The sequence below is a fragment of the Aquila chrysaetos genome, chromosome 3, assembly GCF_900496995.4.
Source record: "Aquila chrysaetos chrysaetos chromosome 3, bAquChr1.4, whole genome shotgun sequence".
NCBI classification, from domain to species: Eukaryota; Metazoa; Chordata; class Aves; order Accipitriformes; family Accipitridae; genus Aquila; species Aquila chrysaetos.
This window is the reverse complement of record NC_044006.1, coordinates 32,426,018-32,443,863: the sequence shown is the minus strand read 5'-3', so window position 1 is coordinate 32,443,863 and position 17,846 is coordinate 32,426,018. Positions and strand designations below refer to the sequence as shown.

The window sequence follows — 17,846 nt, the reverse complement described above, 5'->3', positions numbered from 1 at the left end:
CGCCTCCCCCAGCCCTGTATTTCTCAAGAGAGAGTAGTGAGGGGGAAGAAGTTACACAAGCGTTTGCTGAAATTAATTGCTAAGGAGATCTGACATGACATGTCTGAGAGCCTAGTGAAGTCCTTACAAAAACCCCATGCTTTTCAAGTTAAGTAAGTAAGGAAGTAAGTCCTCTAAACTTGCATTTTTCATATGACATAAGTCTTCTACCATCTGAGAAAGTGAACAGATATCATCCTTTTTTTCCCCCTAGTATAACAGACTTCACTTCGTCACTAATTCAGGGTTCTTGACTTCTAGAAATTGATGTCATTTGTAATACACACAGATAGGCCAAACTGAGTCAACTTGTTACAAGTAATTAAAATTGTAAGCTCAAAAAAACCCAGTAACCAGAGCCTCTGCTTCAAGGAGGGAGCAGGCTAAAACAACAGCCACAGAGACATTGCCCTGGAGAAGGGCTGCCCGGCTGTCCCTCGAAACACCGTACTGACGTGACTTCAGTGAGGGAGCCTCGCTGGCCTCAGGCAGTAGGCAACTAAATGAGTGAGTCACTGTTACGCTTTCCCAAGTACAGTCACGTCCAGGTGTTATTACTCAAACACCTTTTATTGAAAGCAAGTCATAATCTGGAATTTGCGACAGACGGATCTGTTCTGATTCATCCACAAAAACTTAACCATGGGAAAGGCTGTTGGGGTGGCTTGGTTGTCTCTAATGTTTGGGACGTGCCAGGCTTCCCCTGTTCTCTGTTTATTGCCAGCCATCCACGTTGGGATTTCTCTATAGCTGGCTAGCCCATTTCTTTATTAGGTAATGAAAAATTCATTAAAAAAATCGGACCTGTGAGTACCGAGATGTTATTGCTGGGCTTTGATGTCTTAAGAAAGAGGAGGGTAGTACCAGATTTGTAACACTGTTCCTCACTCAGGCATGGTCACAGCTCCCCCCGCCCCACCAAGTTCTTTGGCTGTTCCTTGCCTGCTACTGCCTCCACCCCATTGTGCATTAACCAGCACCGGGAAGCTTACCGGCAATGGCAAGGTCCCAGCTGCAAAAGCCTGTGGGTACAGCTTTGCACAACTAGCCAATCATAAAGTAATCATACATTAATTGCATATAATTACATAATCTGTTAAATGCCATTAATCCCTGTAAGTGTACCAAACATCCTGTGTCGATACCATCTCTGCCTGGTTACAGCTCATGTTTCATGAGCAGTTAAATCCCAGGCTCTGTGTTAAATCGCTGCAGAAGTTGTGGTGACCTGCTCCAACCACAGGTCACCAGAGACATCTCTGAGGGTAAACTGGTAATGTGCACGAGAAGGTACCAGAAACCACCTGCTCTCAGGCAGTCCAGTGCGCATGCTGGTGGGGCAAAATGGGCAGAACATGTTCCAGAAGCACTGGCTAGCAGTGCTACCCCTCCTCAGCCTGAGCCGCTTTTCACAGTACCATGGGAAAAAGGTAGCAGTAAGAAGCGTTACTCTCCCAACTACACATTAAGGTGCAGCAGTTTGTAAGTAAGTGACAGCAGTGAGAGCACGCGCCTGGATTTCAGCTTAGGTATTTCAGTTGTTCTCTTCCTTCTGTACCGACATACATACGTACTTTTAGACTAAATGTTCAGGAGCAGATGTTTTCCAGCACGTGGCAGTCTAAACACTGCAATGTGGGACAGAGTTGTAAGATGTACTCTGTGAAGCAGCTGCAGTAAACACATGGAATTAACTCCCAGAATCCTGTTACTTGTGACAGCACAACCAGAGCAGAGCATGCAGAGCTGTGTCTTGCACTGTGGTTTTAGATCTTGGGCAGTTTGGGTGATGATAGCTTTTTCTTAAGGCGCCCATCTTTTGGTGGAGTCAGCATGCTCCGGTCCCCACTGGTGATGTGTATCAGTGCTGATGCTAACATTTTTTTTTTATTTTTTTTTTTTTTTTACTATTACCCATTTTACATTGCAAAGAAGAATAGTACTGGGTTAGGTTTGGATGAAAAACATTCAATCTATACTGGTGAAACTTCCAACTCACATACATACACCTTCACAAGAACAACAACAAAAAAATACTAGTTTACACACCACCTGTGCAGATTTGCAAACAGGTATACAACCAGTCATTTCATCTAACAAGAAAAACCTGAGACAAGTAAAGCACCTTACTTTCCCCAAGAGTTACAGCAGGGCTGGGTGAGGTGTCCCTCCCATGACTGTAACAGACAGAGGTGTGGCCGAGATGAGATAGATAAGACTCATCTGACTGACTTGGGCACATGCACAGCAAATATTTTAACTGAGATTTTTGAGACTCATCGTGTTCTGTATTCCAGAGCTGCCAGGCACCAGCTGCCAGAACAGCACTGGGTTTGCTCAGATGGTAAACCGGACAAGTGTAACATTGCAAGTGTTCTCTCGTTGAACAGCGGCTTGTAAAGTTCACTAAACCACTAAGTTCTGCCCAAAAACCAGCAACCTCAACCTTTAAACAAAAAGCTATTCTAGTGGATGACAACTTTTAAGCCCAAATGAACAAGTTTGATCTATGAGAGAGAATGCCTGGAAGTCTGCAAACCAACATGCATCCACACACAAAGTTGTATTTTTTCAAGGCAACTGAGCTTACATTTCTACTGCTTTCTATTTTAATTTATTACTCTACTCAGCACAGGCTGCAGCACGGAGAACGCGTGCCCAGCAAGCATGTCTCCAGAAGCTCTGGCCTCCGCTGCGCTGCAGCGTGGGGACAGGGCCAGGAGCTTGTGCCGCCCTTAGACAGTGAACACCAGGAGTAACAAGCCGCATTGACATGCAAATCATAGGTTATGCATCAATCAAGATATCACTTTTATTAACTGGATTTTCCATTTCTGTCGCACACCATGAATGTTTATACAATGAAAAAGCCAAACATTGCTGGAAGCAATAAGATCAGCTGATATTTCTGTACCCTCTTAACACACACACATGGATTCTTTCTTGGTGAGAAATTTTTATATTTCTGTTCATTAATTCTGTTTATTTATACTGCTACTCTTAAAATTCTGTGTCAAGATTGTCACATCTTAAATACAGATTAAGTTGCTAGAGGTACATTTTTTTATATATATATTTATATACACACATACAGAAAAATACAAGACTAGTTGTTTTTCCACAATATTTAATTTATACACTACTGTAACTATATGCAACTTTTAAAGACACGTTAAGGGGTACAAGAAACTGTTTACTTGCTCTAAATAGTTTGGTCCAATATTATCTTAATGTAGTGGTTATTCTCGCCCTTCCTTTTACGTGACAACATAATACAACATACACCACATGCACAATCATTCACCTGTCAACAGATGGAGAAAGGACACCACTCAGACTAACATTTGTACACCCAAAGGTTCAACCAACCACACACAACTATAAGGCTATGATACAACTATGCAGCATAAATGGTCAACACTGCTGTTCTAAAGTGAGCACCATATATACAGTTGTATATAAAAACATTGGAAACAAAATACACCTGGGGTTAGTTAAAAGGTGCCATTCCAAGGCTGTACATAATATCAGGAAAGAGTATTTACACTACTTGGAAAAAAGCTGCAACAAATAAGTTTATTGCCAATGCCCTTTATAAACTTCGTCTCCTACTTGGATGTTACGCTCACTGTCTGTGAACCACACATCTCATTTCTGGCCCTTGGTAAGATCCCTGCTCAAAAATTTCAATCAAATATGTTCTATGGCTTCACCCACACATCTATTCTTGTAGCTTTTGATTTATAAATATCACGCTGACTAAACTGCAACTAGAGTTTAAAACTTAAAGAAGGAAAACACTTATCGTTCTCCTTGTTTAGAAAGCAGAATGTAAAATCCCCAACTAGGCTAGCCAGTAAGAATACCCCATGCAATTTAGACTCTCTTAGTAAAGTCCTTCACTCATCATCAGGAAGAGCTGTCATGAGCTGTAGAAATTATGACCAAGCGTAACGCCGTTCTTTGGTGCTCTGCTCACTCTGCGGTGGACATGAAACGCATTGTGTTTGACCATTCTGCACATGTTACAAGATGCCTAACAGTGTAAACTCCTCCCAGACAGCCAATGTCTGCCCAGGGCGCTGCTACATAATACCACCAGTTTCACTAGCATTGCTTAGAAGACCCAGTGCACAGCATGAAAAAATAAAACATTCTTGCCCTTCCCAAAACTAGGAATCTGCAATATATTTTATTCTAGATAATAAAATTCCACAAAGTTAATTCATCTGGTCAAAAGTATCCTTTCGTACAGAAATACTCTAAATCAAGACCTTGCCACGGCAATGGGAAACCCGACAGAAAGGCTAAAAGCTGTAAAATAAATACTTTCCTATATGCTATTTTAAATTGAATTCATGAAAAAGCATTATTACTGAGGGAAAATAAGTGGTGTACATGTGGGGAACAGCAGTATTTTAAGTCTTAAAAAGAGTAATAATGAGAAAAATGTAAATGACAATAACAGTTTCCATTTGAATCCAATTACCCAAAGGTTTTCCATCCCTTATTGCCTTTTGAAGTCTCAGGGAGGGGAGGAAAGGATAGGGGAGAAGGTTTACAAGGTAAAAACCTAAAATATTAAGTGTCATGATATACTAATAACAAAAGTAATTCATACAAATACTTTATTTTCAGTTACCATGTAAAAACTCAGAAGTAGACTTAATAATTTACCTTTGTTATATTAAAAAAGAAGATTGTCTGCTTGTAATATTAACATATTTCTATGGGAGAAAGCTGCCTTACAAATCTACTTGCCTTTTTAAAAAAAAAAAAAAAAAAAAAAAAAAGAAAGAAAACTGCCTCTAGCAAAACAAGATCTTTTCGGTTTGATTTTTGAGCCACAACTTTATCCATATTATAGCTTAAGACAAACAGGTGTGGGTTTAAAATCATATTTCAAGATCACTAATTTTCAGTGCATCTTTGCTTTGTACAAGCCTTGGAACATCTGAAAGCTCCCTGAAGAGTTTTCAGCATCAAAACATTATTGCTTTGGTTCTGTTTCAGACACATAGAAGTATGCCACATATCACATATTTTAGTTATCACAGAAGGTCAGAACAAGAATTAACATTTCACAAGCAAACAAAAGCTTCTCTCTCTAGTTTTAAGTGCAGAACATGAAACTTCTAAGTGCTCCATTTACATTAGGATCCAGATATTTATTTTAATTTAATCCAGATCTTCCATAGTAAAATTATAAATGTAAAAATTACACAATAAAATATTGTTTTGTTGAAAAAGAAAAACATATCGGCTAGCAGCATGCAAAGACCATGCATTGTCATACCATCAAGCAAACACAAAATTAAAGTGTAATAAATAACTGCTCAAAGCCCACTTAAAAATCTTAAGACAATAAAAGGGGGTCTGTGACAAGGTGTGCACAGCTCTGAACAGGAAGAATGATGCTGTCAAGTAGATCGAGCTATTAAAGTCGGGTCGTTGTCAAATGACATGACAACAACTGGTCTGACTGGAGGTACACAGCAGGCCCTCCTTTGGGTTCCGCTGAATATTCACAGATATCGTCTTTTCACAGAGAGGTAGTTGTAGCACATTGTTTTTCAAGTTCCTGTTCTTTATCCGTTCCAATTCATTTGCTGTGTCTGACATTTGGTCAGAAAAAAACTTTAGGTTGCCCAACGATGAAGCCTGGTTTGTGCTTCCGCTGGAACTTATACACATTTTCCATGTTGACTTCTCCTGTACTTTTACACTGGAAAAGGACAGATTGTTTTGAGGATCAATAATGTATTTAGTGCTGCTGTGAATCTGTGAACCTAGGCAAAGGCTCATTAACTTCAGGCTTTCAACCAGTTCCCCTGCACTTCTAGACGATAGCTGCATTGAGTTCCCGGATCCAGCGCATCTCCGAGTGGAACCTGAAGTGTTGTTGGTGCTACCGCTGGAGCTACCGGAGGGACTCCCCCCACCTTTGTTGTTATCACTTGGGCTCGTTTTGTCTACCCCTCCGTTTCCATTACTTGGTTTGCTTTGTCCACCACCATCTCCTTGGCTGCCAGGTGGCCCTTCGCTGCTATCCCGTCTATGCCAAGAATAAGTAAACCCACTATCTTTGTCTAGGCGTCTCCTACTTTCCGAGTCGTCATCGCTTGTTTCTGAGCTACTGCAACTAGAGCCCCGTCCCTGGCTTTTCCTCCTGTGATAGCGTTTATGCACTGTGCTAGGTGAAGCAATATTCATTTTTAACCTGCTGAGCTTTGGGGGTAAGTTCTCATCCATGTCGAACTCATCATCTGACTCGCCCTCCTCAAAGATTTGATTGAGGACTGGTGCACTCTTTCTCGAAGTCAGACGATTTGTAACTGAAGGCTTACGGCGCAGAACAACTTGAGTAGAAAGAGAAATAGGTTTCTTATCTTCTTCATCCTCCTCTTCATCTTCCTCTACTCTGAACAAGCACTTGCGGCCACTTGTAGTGGGTTTTAAACTCACGGATGGGACTGCTGAAAGTGCCGGTCCAGCTAATTCAGGGATATCTTCTTTCTTTGCTGAATCGCCAAGGGCCTTGCTTCTGTGGCCATTGAGAACATTCTCAGCCGTGCGAGCCGGTGACTGAGGAACAGTTGCATGGGAGAGAGGAGAAGCTGTAAGGTCATCCTCCAGATCTTGGGGTACATCGATTTTTGTTGGCCATGACTGCCTACATAAACAATTATAAAGGATAAAAGAAAAATTAAATCATGGCAAGCATTTCCGAACATGTAAGAAAACATAAGATCTGCACAACAGAAGCACAAGTACTGTCACACAGATTGGCCTGCTGAGTGGCATGTTTGTAAGTAACAGTACTGAGTAACTGAAGAAACAGAAGCATTCTCAGAGAATGTGCATTCATTTAGAAATGCTGTTATTTAAAAGGAAGATCATATATACAAAAGCATAGTTTAGAAATTATGTTGGTTACTGTCAAATGAAATCTTAAGATTTCACTGCTCTCAGAAAATGAATTAAGCAATAAAAAACTTTAAATAATTGTGTCTCAGAGAAAATAATCTGAAGTAGGTATAGAACCACCAGTACCTAGAAGAAGATACAAGCTGACTCAAGCGTACCTTAAATAAGATAGTATTGCAAACTACTTATAATCTAAAGCTTCTGTTATTTTTTCCCAGTATTCTTAATCTAAAAATGCGGTTAGAATTAACATGAGCGAGACTGAAAAGTTGAGTCAGAAGAAACATTCTCTCATTTTCAGTAAGTCTCATTCAGACTAAGCTCTATTCTACAAAATCCCCTTTAATTTTAAACACACATGAATTGAGATCATACATTTATTTGTCCTTAGCTGAGCAACTGGAATAATACAGCTGCATGAATTCAGGACTCAAGCTGCTTAAGAATATGACACTCGACTAAACTGCAAATCCAACTTCAAAATATATGACTGTGTACTAGCATTGGCTCAAATCAAAATGAAAGTAACACTTGAGTGTAAATCAGTTTTACAGTTAGCATCTGATCCCTTATCTCCAGGATCTAAGCTAGTACCTAATGATTTGTATTTTACTTTAAATCCTAATATATATTCTAATTTTCCCATAATGCACACCAAATAAACTAAGAACAAAGACTGTCAGTCTTTCTTCCCTCTCTGTATTTTGAAAGCCTAATCCAAGACCAACACCTACAGACCAACACCTTAACACTGAATAATTCTTCAATTGCTTCACTCAGCATAAGCCCCATATTTCTTGTGGAGACCAAGAAATTTTTTCTAACCTCTCAAAGTAAGAGTTAATTTTTAATTTAAAAAAGTTTGCCAGTCATTTAACTTGACATAACTAAAATACTCTTAACGTACTGCATGAAAACCTGTAGTAGAGACCTCTCTTCACATATGGATAGCATTACAAGACATTCCCAACCATATTTTGGGTGTGCCAAAAGAAAGGGCTGTAGCCCAGTTTAGAAGCAACGCGTAGGAGGAAAGTGGGAAAGGAAGCAGAGAATGTTTCGCACAAAGCGTGACCCCAGATATCTGCTTGGGCAGCCTGCGTACAAAAACGGAAGGATCATACCAACTTCCTGATCTCTGCTGTGTTAAGAGGTCAAGCTGAAGAAACAAGGAAAGCTCGCACACCTCTTTGCTGTTCTTACTCTAAACGTGTTCTTTTTAAAGTTTAAAGTTAATGGAAGCACCTACACTAGGACTGCATTTGCTCAAGGCTCCCTCTGTAACAGCTGGATAGAAAAGGATCCTGAAGTGTGAGATGCCTGTCTACACAGGTAACACTTGACAACTATCTTCCCAATTGTATGAACTTGGAAGAAGAGTACTTTATTAAAGCCAACATTAAACTCATCAAGCCTAACTGCAGACTTCGTTTTGAAGTGCTAGTTTCAGTTTTGCTTAACAAACCAGCGATACAAAAATCCACCAGGATCCTCTTAGGACCTGGCTGCCAACACACCCGTGTAAGCCTGTGTAGTCCGTTCCCCAGGAGGAGCTGCACAGGCTCCTTCCTGTCTCCTTGGGCGCTGGGAGCTACTGGTGCCCTCCCACCAGTTTCCCTCCAGTGAGGGGCTCTGCCTTGAGGGAGGCCACACAACCAGCAGCTCCGACCCAAGCTGTCCAGACAAGAAGCGGAGCCCAAGCTGTGGTCCTCCTTGGTTTGACACTGGCATCCTCCCTTAGGCCCCAGCTGACTCCAGAAACACTGGCAACCACTGACCTAGTTTTCTGATGACTTGTGCTATGCTGGGTATTTTAAACACAAACAACTGTCTGTGATTAACAAATAGGACTTAAATAAATTAGAAACATAACTACAGAAGTGACAGAAAATTAAGATCTAAATCTTTCAAGAATTTACCATGCTTTAAGGACAGACTGGTTTGTCAGCAAAAAAAAGGAAGAGAGTTCTGTGGCTGTCACAATAAAGGGTAAATATAGTATCTAACAGTACTGTAGTTTCCAGGCAATAAACCTCCCCACTACAGTATGTTTATCTCTCATAGCAGCCCATGTTTGCATCCCTTCCCCCCCACCTCCCCTCCATTCCCAGTAGGCCTGAGGGGAGAGTGAGACAGAAGGGAAGCTCCAGGTTGCAAGTAATTTAAAAAAAAAAAAAAAAATCTTTTGAAGTCTCAAAATCAAAGTAATGCAGTACTTTGTTTTCTCTTCCATGAGGTCATTCTATATAAACACTTTGAATTTAGAACCACCATGAAGACAAGGAATAGCTACCTGAGACCATTAAGGGCAAGAGTTCCTGAGTTTATGCAGATGCCCTTCGTCATGATTCATACTCATAAGGCAGGCTTTAAGTACTCCATTCAACTTTACAAATTCATATCAAGATTTAGATGGAATGAACTTGTTTGCTCCAGTTCCTCATATAACTGGAGCAGCTCTTCTACTGCAAGAGCAACACTGATGCAGAGAAAAAACCAAAACAATTTAAAAGCAGACTTTGTAGTTTTAGAATTTTCATTTGAAGTTTTCATTTCATGCTCTGCTTGGATTTCTTTTTTAAAAGAGATTGACATAAAAAAAGAGGATGGTCCATTAAGAGAACTGCAGAGTGAAAGTTACAGTATTACCCTTGAAGAGACCTAACCTCCGTAACACCAAGCTCCAGGCCATTTAGGTTCTGTTAGGCAACCCTTAGTCGCCTGCAACAATAACTCTTTGAAAGTACTTGTAACCACACAACATAAAATTTCCTACATAAGTGACCATTGAGTGAATGACCTTTTAAGCACAGCAATAAAGTTGCAGTCTACTCTAGTACACAACACAGGCTGCAGTCTCATCTGGAGATGACAAAGATACTGAGAACCACTGTAAGGTTCAGAGAGAAATAACTCATTATTCAGGTAGACAGAATGGTGTTCAGAACAGACTCCTTTAAAAGCCTCCAAAATCTCAGCCTAAATCCAAAGTAACAACCAATGGAGATGATGTATCTTTAACCTATTTTCCAAAGTGCATGCCCTTAATTTATATCTTATCCATTTTTTTCCTAGATTGAAATTGAGGTAGTAGTATCTGACTTTTGTCAATCAGGCGAAGGAAAATATAGATATGCAGCAGAAGGACACCATAGCATTTATGTCCCTATTATCAATCCTATTAAATGATTTCACATGTGACCTTGTATGAAAGTTGCACAAAGAAACCTTCGGAATGAAAAAGCTATTTTGTCTTTTTCTCCAAATCCTACAGACAGATTAACAACACTGAAGGTAGGCAGCAACTCTAAACATCAGCACAAGCACTTAATATTCTTCTCTCATTAAGAGATTAGCTACCAACAATTGTTATTATTGCTAATAATAGTTACCAGTAATATTTTGCCAAAACCTAAAAGGCAAATTTTGAAGAGACTGGAGGTTAGAGAACAAAAATTAATGGAAATGCCTCAGCACAACCTCCGTCTTCACTATAAAGATTGTCAAGATGGGCCGATAAAGATTTTTTTTCAGTACCAGCAGATCCCTAGTTGTAGTCTAACACTTAACTCAGGAAATTAAAAACAAAATGTTTAAGAAAAATAAGTGTTCAAAACACGTATCCTCCAATATCAATGTGTGGGTAGAAACTATACTATTCACCTTGTGTTTGTTTTGTTAAAGCATATGCCACTGTAACTGAAAATATGGGATGCTTTGCTAACTGGTTGCAGAGCAAATGGACTGGTTGAACATAGCAATACCAGCTAGATGCCAGAACCCCACTTCCCCCTTTAGTTTTACTGTGTCACAAGCTGAAGCTTTGAAAAATCTCAGGGAACCTTACTATGCGTTTTTTTAAATCACGCTTTTGTCAAACTAAAAAAAAAAACAAAAACAAAAACCAAAAAAAAAATCTATTGCCGTATCTTTAAATGGGTGATTAAAGCAATTAATTCAACAGTTTTCCTTAGACAACAGGCATATCAACTGATATTAAAAAGAACACAACCTACAGATGTTTGCTCTAAGCTTGATTTAGGGGATGTTCGACCCATTTAAAAAAAAAAAAAAAATCAAAGCTAACAACTAAACCTAACATCAAATTCAGAATGATTTCTCATTTACAACTAATTCCCAATCAACATGTTTATGCATTATGCAACTAATTTTTTCCAGGGATTTATATACACAATTTGTATGAGGAACTGAAGGTCAATGAACATGCCCTTTCCTAGCAGGTGTGAAAACTTACTACTTCAGATACAGCCTTCAAATTGGTTAGGCATTTCCTGAAAATGGCAGGAATTGAAAATATTATTGGTAACTGATTTCTGAACAGCTTCTGAAGCATCCACAGCACTTTAAAGACATTTAAAGTTTGCAATGAGTAAGTATTTTACTGTTTTTTAAAAAGTAGTACTTGAGCAATTCAATAATATTCTCATTAAGCCAGCTTAAAAATTTAGATTCCTAAATTCTCACCTGAACTGAGCTTTGATGTTGCTAGGGCTTGCAGATCTGGTCTGAATTTCTTTCTCTTGTTTTTCTCGCAGAATCCTTTCAGCTAGTAAGAAGTAAGTAGCAGTGATGTGATTGTATTTGTTAGTTTCCAATGCCCTAAGAAAAGTACAAAACATGAAATAAACCATACATCAATGGTTTTCTAAAAACTGGACCTGCATCTTGCACAACATGCTGTAATTCTCATAGCAGGAAGAGCGCTTGAAAGCAGAACTATGTATTTTTGATGTTTGGACAAGCATGTCTTGGTTTTATATAAAATAAAGAGCCAACAAGTCTAGTAATTTCAACTATAGTTGGATGAGGACATCCTCAGAATATCATAAAAAAAAAATTTAAAGAATTCTTACTTTACTGAACATTCTTTAAATGATAAAATTGTATTTCATTAATATTATGCACCAATGATGTGCTTTCCCACTGGCACATACAACCACAAAGCACTAGTATTTGTTTATGCAACAACTGGAGGAAAAATGTTCATTATTTTAGGGCTGTCGCATTAAGTTTACAGTAAAATTAAATTCATAAGCTAGTAAGCATCATTTAGACATTCTAACAGAAAGGATGCCATTGTTAGACAGCTAAAAGCTTAAGCAGCGAGACGGCTGCTTCCCCCCCACCCCGCCAATGGTAAGCTAGTAACAGTTTTTCTAGCTTAAGCGCAAGTAGAAAAAAATAATTTTAAGTCCTCTTTCAATTTTGGAAATATTTTAGAAATTTGGGAGTTTTAATCTATTAGAAGAAACTATGTAGCTTTCTAGCAAGCTCACTCAGTGACAGTTACTATTTTGCATTTTATAGATAAAAGGAATAATATTTTAAATTAACAAAGATTCAGGTATACTGGAAACATACTAAGGGAAAAATGCTAGAATTTATCACCTCCAAATATGCATGAGAGATGAAACACAAATAAAAGCACAGATTTCAAAGTAGTTAAATTTACTTAAGATGGCAAACTACCACAGGAATCAAACACTGTTCCAACCCATTTTCTTGGAAGTTTTTCCTAAGGTTGGGTCTACTTAAGTATTTCTCAGCCTAGAATATCCCATCACAGAGCAAGACTGTAATACTTTGTTTGTTAACCAAAAGGCTTGATATTTAAACACTGGAGTACCCAGGTTCTCATGACATTCTTTAATCAAAAATGACAGATGCACAAAACAAACTGCATATAGAAAATTGACAACTTACTCCACTATTGTATCTCGGTCTGCAATATCACCAAGAACCATGCGTTGTATTATACTGTTGTGTTCCTCCTCAGACAGATTTTTATATGACACAAGAGGAATATTGTACTTTGTTGCAGGCGATGGGTCAACTCCTTGGAGCCACGCATGGTTTTCAATCTCTTCCAAAGATGCCCTTCGCTTCGGGTCTCTCTGCAACATCCGTGTAATTAGACTGTGAATAAAAAATAAATCTAAACAAAATGCACTCACATGTTTAAAAAGCAGCCATTGTAAGAGCAAAGTTAGGAAAAAATTTTCTGCTGTTGGTCCACATAGATCTTTAGAAGTCTCTACAGTAAACAATGTGATGGGAAATTATTTATTCTCAAATACATTCCAAATATTGCTGAACTGAAACAAACAATTTACTTATTAAAAACTATAAATATCATAAACACTGCAGTTTTCATTCACTATGCTTAGATTCCTAACCTGTTTTTGTTAGTTTGTTTTTAATAGGTCTTAAAGGGCAACTGTCACAGATGGCCTAGGCTGGTCTATAAAGTAATAGAAGTATAACTTTCTATTATTGCTGCTGTCAACAAGAATGCGGAATGGCAAGATAAGTAGAAATACTTTATTCTAAAATAGCTATTAGAAATTTGATTCTTCAGTATCCCTGAAAGAACACTGATCTGTTCTATCCATAGAGGAAAAAACAAAACAAAACAAAACACTATCTGGGATGATGAAGTGACAAACCGACTAATGGGTTGATACTGAGTGTTTACAAGTGCTGGAAAGGAAGTGCATAAATTCCCCAAATAAACAGAGAAAGACAACTTGATTAGCATAGCACATCTCTGTTCACTTACTAGACAAGAAAAATTCTTGGAGAAGGTATTTTTGGCTTTGCACAACAAACAGAACATGTATATACAGTTTTGGTGCCAAGGTTTCAATGAAAATTTATTGCTCCAACATGTGCAATGAAAGTTCTGTGGTTTTCACATAATGCTTTTTATTGCACTTACTATACTATACCATGCAACTTCAAACTGCAAGGCCACACAAATCACAAAGGTAATCACAATTTATTTGTATTTTTTAGTGTAAGATGACGTATGGAATTAAAAATGGAGGTTAATTCAGACTTCTTAAAACTCTACTGTAAAAAAAGAATGTCACATACATACTTAGTAGCTGTGGTCTCTGCCTTTACCAAAAGGAAAAGCGGGGTGAGACATGGGAGCCCTGATTTTCTTTGCTTTTGTTAACATTGACAGAAAGGGAACAAACTATATACTTCATCTGACTTTTTTTAAACTACACCTGTAGTAAAACCACACGAATGTACCACATGTGCCTCCTGCTTTAAGCTTGCTTGTGCAAACCACCAAGAATGCTTTTACTCCAGGCAGGAAGTTTAAACATTCCCAGAGTCTTTTCCCTAAGAAAACCTAACCTATAGAGGACTTAGGTAACTGATCATACATACATTGTTGATGCATCATGTAGAAAAAGTAGATCTACTTGGGCCTTTAAGCAAATTAGCATTAGCCAATATATTAAGCAAAAGGCTGCAAAAAATAAGTTTCCTGGCTTCAGCACAGCATGCAGCGTCTCAAGAGATTTATTCGATACAATTCACTGATAAGAGCTCTCTTTTAAACCTCTTCCTGTATTGCATTTTAAACCTCTTCCTGTATGTAAAGCTCTTCAAGCTGTTGAGAGCACCGATAGCAGCTTTTCCATGTTACTGGAAATGCTAGACACTAATGACAAGACATGAAAACCAGCTATGGCATCATGTTATGCATTAGATTCCCAGACCATACAGACAACAGGTGAAGATAGGAGCAGTCATTATGACCACAGCTGTAAAAATTTCATTCTGTGTCAAATAACAGAATCCTAGATGCTGCTGTCGTTTTTTGACTGGAGCAAATGCATTTTTCAAGCATTTATAAAGGCATCTGGACTTTCATATTGAAAATTTAAAGATAGTCTATTGCAGATTCAAGAACCCCCCCCAAACATTGTAAAATACTCTAAGTGATACAACTGGGGTATATATTAAAAGGAATGAAGAGGTCATTAACCGATAGGGAAATATGGAAAATATTGGAACATATCAAAAAAATAAAAAAGCTGCAGTGAACACTGCAGAAAAACAACACATCAAAATGACTCATGATTCCCAAGTGGCATATGGTATTTGCAGACAGAATATTTTTCTCCCTTGATTGCCTGGAATGTTGATTTGGAGTTGCAATTTCAGTAGGAGATGAGCAAAACTTGCTGTAATATCCTCGGGTTTTAGCAACTTTGTTTTTAACAGAAACGTATCAGTATCATTACCTTTTTAACCCCTGCCACAAAATACTCTCAGCAACACTTTGTAATTTGTGCAGCAAGAGTGGTGGCCAAAGTCAGTCAGTGGTGAGCAGCTTCTTCAATCATTTATAAAATGCATGACAACTGAGACACATGAAAGATACATTGTGTAAAATCAAAATGAAGTTTCACACAAGTGTGGGAAAAACCTATTAGCAAAAAACCATCACAGGATTAACCTTTAGTAAGAAGAGACACAAAGAATAAAAAAATGCAATACTGAAACTACTCAGTCGATGTGAAGAAATACTAACAACTAAGCAAAAGCAGTCAGCATAATATCTTATTAACAGGCAAGGAATATTCCACATGCTGATACGGTGTGGGGAACTCCTAAAGGTAATGAGAATCCACTTCTATGAATGCTTCCAAGTTCTTTAGTACTCTACTTACTCTTTACATTCTTTGGACACGTGAGGTGGCACTGTGTATTTGCAGTCCATTATCATAGTCAGTGTTTCACTGTCATTTGCTTCTTGAAATGGTGGTTGTCCACAAACCAACATGAAGAGGATGACCCCTAAACTCCATATATCTGTAAATATATAGTACAAATTTTAAAATAACTGTTGAGGAAACAGACATAATTATAATCAAAACCAAGAAATATTCTTGAGATGCATACTGGAGTTATTACTGCACTCTTGATTATGAGCATTACTTATGGAATTTGCAATTCCACTGAAGTACAAAATACAGCCGTTTCATTGTTTGACAGCTTTTATAGTTTTAGAGGAAAAAAGAATCAGAATTAATGACTTCAAGGATGCGTAACAGTTTGAGATGCATAACACCTTTGACAGCAAAGTGTTAGATAAAGCTGAAGATAATCTGGTCACTCTGAAGACAAGAATTCATTACCCTTTTCTTCATAGGTAGGCACAGATTATTAAAGAGATTTGTATTCAAAGCACGTTCCTTTTTGAAGGACTACCATAAACTGTTCTCAGTAGTGTTTACATGTTACTCTATGAAGTAGAGAAATTACAAAGAAAGTCACTTATTTCAAGGAGACTGAACTAGTTATGTTTTTCCTTTAGTAGTGTTGCTTTAAAAAATTCTTTGCTACCTCTAATGGTAAATAATAAATTACATCATTTAAGTAAAACTACCTTCTTACACCAATCATACTACAAAGTGTGGGGTGTTTTGTTTTTTTTTAAATATCCAAACATCACAATTAACAGTGATCTCTACTATGCCGTGGGAGACTTCTTGTTTCCTTCTAATTCCTGCTTGTGTAAAATAAAAAAAATATTTAACAACTTTCTCATTCCCCAATAAAATGACATACCAAGAGATGAAAAAGAAGCACTGCTGGGCATGAAGCCCTTTAGTTGGTTTCTACTTACTGTAAAAGCTAATATTTAGTTCAAATCTTTATTAAGAGTTTGCCTAGAACAAAATACTTCACAAGTCTCACTGCATTCAATACAGAAAGCTTAAATATTGAGAAATATTATATTTCATATTGCACAAAAATAAATAAATAACACCAATATATGCTTAGAGAAAAGGCCATGCTCTTAATCTTCAGCTACAACTGCATGCTCTGGAAATTTCAGTGGCAATTTAGGGTCTTACACCCTATCATTTCACAGATCTGTACCCAGTAAAAGCAAACAAACAGCTGAACTAAGAGAAATGACGAAAAGAGGGGAGAGCAGCTGGCAGTGGTCCTAAGCAGCAGAGCAACCAGCTCTGTCCTGGCAGAGTTTGCAAGAGGGAACCACAGTAAGTTACCTACCCAACTGCATCTTGCTTTCTGTAGCCTACTCAAAATACTTGACGTGCATTTAAAGCTGAAGGATGGCTACAATTTTATTTAATAATGTAAATCACACACATTCATCCCTAGAACAATCACTCATTTTGCTAGTTACAACCCATTCTTCATATGGCTTAGCTGACAGAGGAACAGAAACACTACATGGTAATTTTCTTTAGAGCTCTAATTTGTAGTAAGTGTATGCTATTAACTCAGACAATTATTTGATTTCTGTTATGCTTATTAGGGCTTCAATCCTGTAGGTATTGAACATTTTGAGGCCACTACACCATATCATGTATACCTGCAAATTCAGCACAACTATTCACATATTTAAGATTCAGTATGTGCGTTAATACTTTGATAGACTGATGCCAGAAAGCTGAATGTTCTGGAATATAGGATTTAAAAAAGCCTCACAAGACAGAGAGGTACCTAGGAAGTACACCTTTAATTTTGTGAAGCTACTTACATCTTTGTCCTACTGTTTAGTTTGAAAGCGGCCAAAAAGTTTTGGTGCATTATCTCTCTCTCAGCATGCAACAGATTATAAGAACTCATTTTTTGCAAGCACATAAAACACATGAATTCATGCATTTATGTTAACAGTCATCTTTTAGAAATCAATATCCTTCCTAGATTTTTAACTTTGCCTAAACTCTATTTTGTGATACGATCTATCCTAGTATTCTGGTTGATACTCCCCCCGCAATAAAATGCTTCATGTATCCTTTCAACATGAAGTATTTTAGAAGAGTCCATGTAGCAGCTTATTGTAGGTGTTTATTTGAGAAAATGAAAGCATGACACAGCACAGCAAAAACTAAACTAATGTTGATAGTGTGAACACACAGAACTTGAATGCTCCATTTAAACCAACACAGGGTTGCCTTAGCTCAGCTACAAAACAAAATTATTTTTCACTCCTCACACCAAACACAGCATAAAGGATGGTAAGTGTGAAGGAAGTGGTAAAAAAAGCTGACAGAAAACAGGAAACATTGAACAAA

At 37.9% G+C, this 17,846-nt stretch overlaps 1 protein-coding gene across 2 annotated transcripts in view; it reads right to left on the bottom strand.

Annotated features, from left to right (window-relative positions):
* Positions 1–2,826: 2,826 nt before the first annotated feature.
* The window catches only part of SNRK (SNF related kinase), a 41,404-nt gene continuing 26,384 nt past the window's right edge, over positions 2,827–17,846 (bottom strand). For both annotated transcript variants that reach the window (XM_030008878.2, XM_030008879.2), the window contains exons 4-7: positions 15,462–15,603; positions 12,691–12,903; positions 11,452–11,586; positions 2,827–6,712 (exon numbers count right to left, since the gene is read on the bottom strand). In XM_030008878.2, the coding sequence (XP_029864738.1) occupies positions 5,494–6,712; positions 11,452–11,586; positions 12,691–12,903; positions 15,462–15,603 (1,709 nt within the window). In that variant the 3' untranslated portion in view covers positions 2,827–5,493. The remainder of the gene's footprint in view (positions 6,713–11,451; positions 11,587–12,690; positions 12,904–15,461; positions 15,604–17,846) is intronic.